This window comes from Tupaia chinensis, unplaced genomic scaffold (genome assembly GCF_000334495.1).
Source record: "Tupaia chinensis unplaced genomic scaffold, TupChi_1.0 Scaffold000704_1, whole genome shotgun sequence".
Taxonomy (NCBI): Eukaryota; Metazoa; Chordata; class Mammalia; order Scandentia; family Tupaiidae; genus Tupaia; species Tupaia belangeri.
Window position 1 is genome coordinate 1,774,578 of NW_006160227.1, and position 5,465 is coordinate 1,780,042.

The 5,465-nt window shown below is 50.2% G+C and overlaps 2 protein-coding genes across 2 annotated transcripts in view; one reads left to right on the top strand and one right to left on the bottom strand.

Annotated features, from left to right (window-relative positions):
• MBD4 (methyl-CpG binding domain 4, DNA glycosylase) overlaps positions 1-2,629 on the bottom strand; it is a 17,395-nt gene extending 14,766 nt beyond the window's left edge. The window contains 1 exon segment of the mRNA XM_006160655.3: positions 2,375-2,629. Coding sequence (XP_006160717.1) covers positions 2,375-2,478 — 104 coding nt within the window. The 5' untranslated portion in view covers positions 2,479-2,629.
• A 180-nt stretch (positions 2,630-2,809) lies between these two features.
• IFT122 (intraflagellar transport 122) overlaps positions 2,810-5,465 on the top strand; it is a gene marked incomplete in the record, with an annotated part of 100,738 nt that continues 98,082 nt past the window's right edge. The window contains 1 exon segment of the mRNA XM_014592486.2: positions 2,810-2,937. Coding sequence (XP_014447972.1) covers positions 2,897-2,937 — 41 coding nt within the window.

Here is a 5,465-nt window from a genome sequence, read left to right on the forward strand (position 1 = left end):
GAGTGGCGACTACATGGGAGGCCAGCAACATAGCCATTACGCTAACTGCTGGTCCCTTCTTTTTTTTTTTTTGGAGAGGTTTTCGGTATAGGGTTCATGCGCTCACCAGACAGACAGAGAGAGACATAGAGACAGAAAGTGAGAAATCACCCCCCCAGAGGGGATGGTCACACCGCAATCCCTTCTCCTCCATTCTCCTCTCGGGATCTTGGGCATGCACGCACACGCACCCGGCGTGAGATTTAAGCCACTGGGTCCGGGACGCGAACTGCGGTCGACTATGTGGGAGTCCAGCGACATAGCCATTACGCTAACTGCTGGCTCTCCTTTAAAGATATTTTTACCTTAGGGTGCGTGTGCTCCCCAGAGAGAGGAAAAGTGAGAATTCACCCTCACTGGGGAGAGGAGGGTGGTCATGCTGCAATCCCTTCTCCTCCATTCTCCTCCCAGGACCTTGGGCATGCATGCACATGTCTGGCATGATTTTCAAGCCACCAGGTCTGGAACTTGAACCATGGTCAGTCCTGTGGGAGTCCAGCGATGTAATTGCTATGTCATAGGCAAGTCCTACAATAGCTTCTTGGCTTCTATCATGGGTTAAAAAAAATTGAAGGGTTGGCAGGTGGCAAGGTGATTAGGGGTGCTGGACTCACACATGGCCAATTGTGGTTCAAGTCCCAGACCTGGCAGTTTGCTTTTTTACTTTCCTTCTTTCTCTTCCTCTGTCCCATTCTGGCCAAATTAAAATAAATAAATAATGGGACCAGCAGTTGGCGTAATGGCTATGTCACTGGACTCCCATAAAGTCGACTGCGGTTTGAGTCCCAGACCTGGTGGCTCAAATTCATGGCGCGCGTGTGTGTGTGTGTGTGTGTGTGTGTGTGCCCATAATCCTGAGAGAATGAAGGAGAAGGGATTGTGGCGTGACCATCACCCCTGGGGGGTGATTTCTCGCTTTCTGTGTCTCTGTCTCTCTCTGTCTGTCTGGCGAGTGCATGCGCCCTACAGTGAAAATCTCTCCAAAAAAAAAAAAAAACATTGCTGGCAATGCTTGGCCTAAATTCCAGAACATAAACTAATTGCTGAGCTCTTAACCTGGGATCAATAGAACTGCTTAAAGGAGTCAGTGAGTCATCCCCCCCCTCCATAATATGTGAGGTCACCTATGAGCATTTTTTTTTTTTTTTTTGGGAGGAGACTATTACTTTCACCGGATTTTCAACTCTACAATAGGTAAACAATTTCTGATGCAGAATTTTCACATCTTCTTCATTCTTGATCTTACTGATAACCTAGTGAGGTAGATACCATGTGGTTTATTCTAATTTTATTGATAAAACTGAATGACAGGAAGGTTAACTTACTTGCAGTTGATACCAGAATCCAGATCTTTCAAAACTTGCTAATATTATTTTATTTTTTGGAGAGGTTTTCGCTATAGGGCATGTGCGCTCTCCAGACAGACAGAGAGAGACAGAGAGACAGAAAGCGAGAAATCACCCCCCATGGGGGATGGTCATGCCGCAATCCCTTCTCCTCCATTTTCCTATTGGGATCTTGGGCGCGCACGCACACGCCACTGGCGTGAGTTTAAGCCACCAGGTCCGGGACGCAAACCGTGGTCGGCTACATGGGGGAACCAGCGACATAGCCATATGCTAACTGCTGGTCCCGCTAATACAATTTTATAAAACACCAGTCAAAGAAAACAACAACAACAACAAAAAACAACAGAAAACATCAGTTAAGTTATCTTAATCACTAAGTCATACATTTTGAAAGCTCGACAGAAATCATGTAACTTAACTTCTTTCCTACAGATAGGGAAGTTAAGAAGAACTAGTAGTGATTAACCAGCATCACAATCAAGGTCTCCTGAAGGCACAGGAACCTTGGTGAAATCAACACCAACTCCGAGGGCAGCAGCCTGGGCTCCAGCCCCGCTCTGCCACTTACAGCTGTGTCCAAAGGCGAGTTTTTAAACTCTCAAAGTCTCCCTTCTTTATCTGCAAGAAAACCTTTTTAAGGCACTTCTGAGAATTAAATTCTGAAAAGATGTAGGTAAATCTTCTTAGGCTCATGTCACACAAACACGTACTTAATGAATGAACCTCCGAGGTCTTCCTAGGAGCCTCCACGGAACCTCCCTGCTCCTCCCAGCTCCCTAGTCAGCCGGGGGAGGAAGTGGGGTGCACCCCCTGGCTCATCCCATAGGCAGCGGTCCTGGGTTCCGGCCCAGCTCCTAGCAAATCAATCTGTGGGCTTGGAGGTCTCTGTCGACCCCACGGTAGAAAGGCCCACACACTGTCTCTCTCCCCCCCGCTCCCATTTCACAGGTGGTGAAACTGAGGCCCGAATAGGGACAATAACTTGCCGGAGGTCACCCTGGTGGTTTGGGACAAGGCGCTCACTGGCGGTGACCAGTGGGGCAGCTCCGCCGTCCTCTAGTTTCGGACTCTCCATCCCGGCCATGCCCATCAAGCAGGCTCCTGCGGCAGCAATGGGCACCCAGGGCGAGGGGCAGAGAAAGGTGTAAAAACTTCCTCAAACTCCTAAGTCTGAAGATAGAGAAATGCAAAGTGTCTCCACCGCTGCTCCCCGGACACCCCTCGGCCACAGCCGCCATTTCCGCGGCTCCACCAATCAAATCGTTTGCCGAGAAAGACGCACCGCCCCCGCGCCTGCGCTGGCCAATCGCGCGTGTCCTGAGTGCGCGGACGCCTCCGCTTTTGCTCCTTTTTCTGACCCCCCCTTTCAGACATGCGCACTCGGAGGTCTGAGGACCCGCGCGCAGCTCACTGCGCATGTGGGGTAGCGCGGGTAGCCAGAGTGGCTAGCGGAGTGGAGCCCGTGGCTGAGGCGGGGAGGAGGGGCCCGAGGCCTGCTGAAAGCCGGGATGAGGGCCGTGTTGACGTGGAGAGATAAAGTCGAGCACTGGTGAGGAGCGGGCAGGCCGGGAGAAGCGGGAGGCCGAGCCCTGGCCGGGATGACGGGAGTCACTGCGTGACCCTTCTTGGTTGCCAGGGGTAACGGGCCTGGGCTAAGGCTGCAGGCGTTGAACCCCGGGCCTGGCGGCTGCGAGGTCACCCTCCCACCGCTGGCGGATGGAGAGACCCTGGGGTGGAGAGGGCAAAGGGCAGGGCCACGCTCTTGTCGCGCCGGTCCGTCCCGCGCTGGTCCGACGCTCCCAGCAGTGCTCCCCGAACGTCCCCGCTTTTGCTCCCTGCACTGGCGTTACCGGACTCTTGCTTTACGTGTGTCTCTGGATATGTCTCTCCGATGTTCGCGTCCATACGATTCCAATTTAACAACGAAACGTCACTTTTGCATGCATGCCCGTCTGCATGGCTCGCCGAAAGTGGCAGATGACTAGAAAACTTGAAGCAGAAAGAAAGAAAACAGGGTGGACAAGTTGTAGCTAGGTCGACCAGGGTTCGAGTTCCGGATCTGGTGGATTGAAACACACGGGGTGCGAGTGCGGTGCATACTCAGGAAGACTGGAGGAGAAGGGATCGTGGCCTGGCTATCCTCCCTGGGAGGATAATTTCTCACTTCCCCTATCTCTGTGTCTCTGTCTCTCTCTCTCTGGAGAGTACACGCCCTCTATGGCAAAAAAAAAAAAAAGATTTATTTTTTTGGTAGAGATTTTTGCTACAGGGCACACATGTGCTCACCAGAGAGACAGGGACAGAGAGATAGAAAATGAGAAATCTCCCCCAAGGTGAGATGGCCATGCTGCATTCCCATCTGGCCCAGAGTGAGTTTCAAGCCTCCAGATCTGGGACTTGAACTTAAGTCAGCCATGTGGGAGTCCACCCACATAACTGTTATGCCATCTGCTGGTCCCCCAAACACTTTACAAACAAACAAAAAGAAGACTTTCTCCTAATTAGAAAATCTGAAAACCTATCTAAAGAGAATGACTCTCTTGCCTTACGATTGAACATTAATGTCCTGTTCTGTTTTTTTCACCTGAATCCGTTGAACTGTGGTACATTTCAGGAAGTACCTATTGGCTCTTCCCCTCAGTCTGAAGTTAATAGTCTTCCTTGGTGATCTTTCCAGCGTTGTCATGAAGCCCCCGTCTTGGCCACTGGGACAGGATACTCAACCTCTGCTGTCTCTCTTCTGAGGCCCTTGTCTGCGTACCAGTGTGTCTTTTTTTTCAGCTTCATGCATTGAAATCCGGAAAACCCAGGACCAGCAGGTGGTGTAATGATTACATTGCTGGACTCTCACGTGGTCGACTGTGGTTTGAATCCCGGACCCAGAGGCTTAAAACTCGTGCCAGTTGCGTGTGGGTGCCCCAAATCCTGAGAGGAGAATGGAGGAGAAGGAATTGTAAGGTGGCCTTCCGTTCCCCTCCCCGGGGTGTGTGTGTGTGTGTGTGTGTGTGTGTGTGTGATTTCTAGCTTTCTTTCTCCCTGGCAAGTGCATGTGCCCTATAGCAAAAAGCTCTCTGAAAAAAATCCCTGAAAACCTCCCTTTGAACTCTGCGCTAGTAACAGCTAACTTTCCATCCTTTATTTGATTGTTACATGACAGCAGTCCTCTTTGGTAGGTACTAACATTACCAGTGCTTTATGTGAGGAGACTTCAGATGTCTTACAGCTGAAGCATACAGAGGGTAGATCATTTCTTTCTTTTTTTTTTTGGAGAGGTTTTTGCTATAGGGTGCATGCACTTGCCAGAAAGACAGAGAGACAGAGAGACAGAAAGCGAGAAATCACCCCCCAGGGGGATGGCTACGCTGCAATCCCTTCTCCTCCATTCTCCTCTCGGGATCTTGGGCATGCACGCACATGTACCTGGCGTGAGTTTAAGCCACTGGGTCCAGGACTCGAACTGTGGTCCACTATATGGGAGTCCAGTGATGTAGCCATTATGCCATCTGCTGGTCCTGAGAGGGTAGATAATTTACCAAAGTCACACAGTAAATGGTGGAGTCAGCTTTGAAATCAGGTCTCCCTTATTCCAAAGCCAGTGTCTTAGTTACTACCTTAATTTGTCTCGTGTTACAGAGGTGGCAAGCTCAAATGCCTGCCCGTGTCAACAGGAAACAGATGGGAGATATTTGCATCTTAAACACAGGGAGTTGTCTGTTTTCCCTAGGAGTGCTCTTCTATTCTCTATCCTACTTTGCTTGAAACACACAGACCTTACAGTGTGTCTTTCATTTCCACTGTGTGTGTGTGTGTGTGTGTGTGTGTGTATGTGTGTGTAAGGGTTTTTGTGATAGGACATGCGTGCTAGCTGGAGAGAGTGACAGGGAAAGTGAGAAATTACCCCCCCCAGGGGGATGGCTATGCCACAGTCCCTTCTCATCCATTCTCTTCTTGGAATTTTGGGGACGCACATATATGCCGCAGGCGAGATTTATTTATTTATTTATTTTTTATTTTGGAGAGATTTTTGCTATAGGGCACGTGCGCTCGCCAGACAGACAGAGACAGAGAGACAGAAAG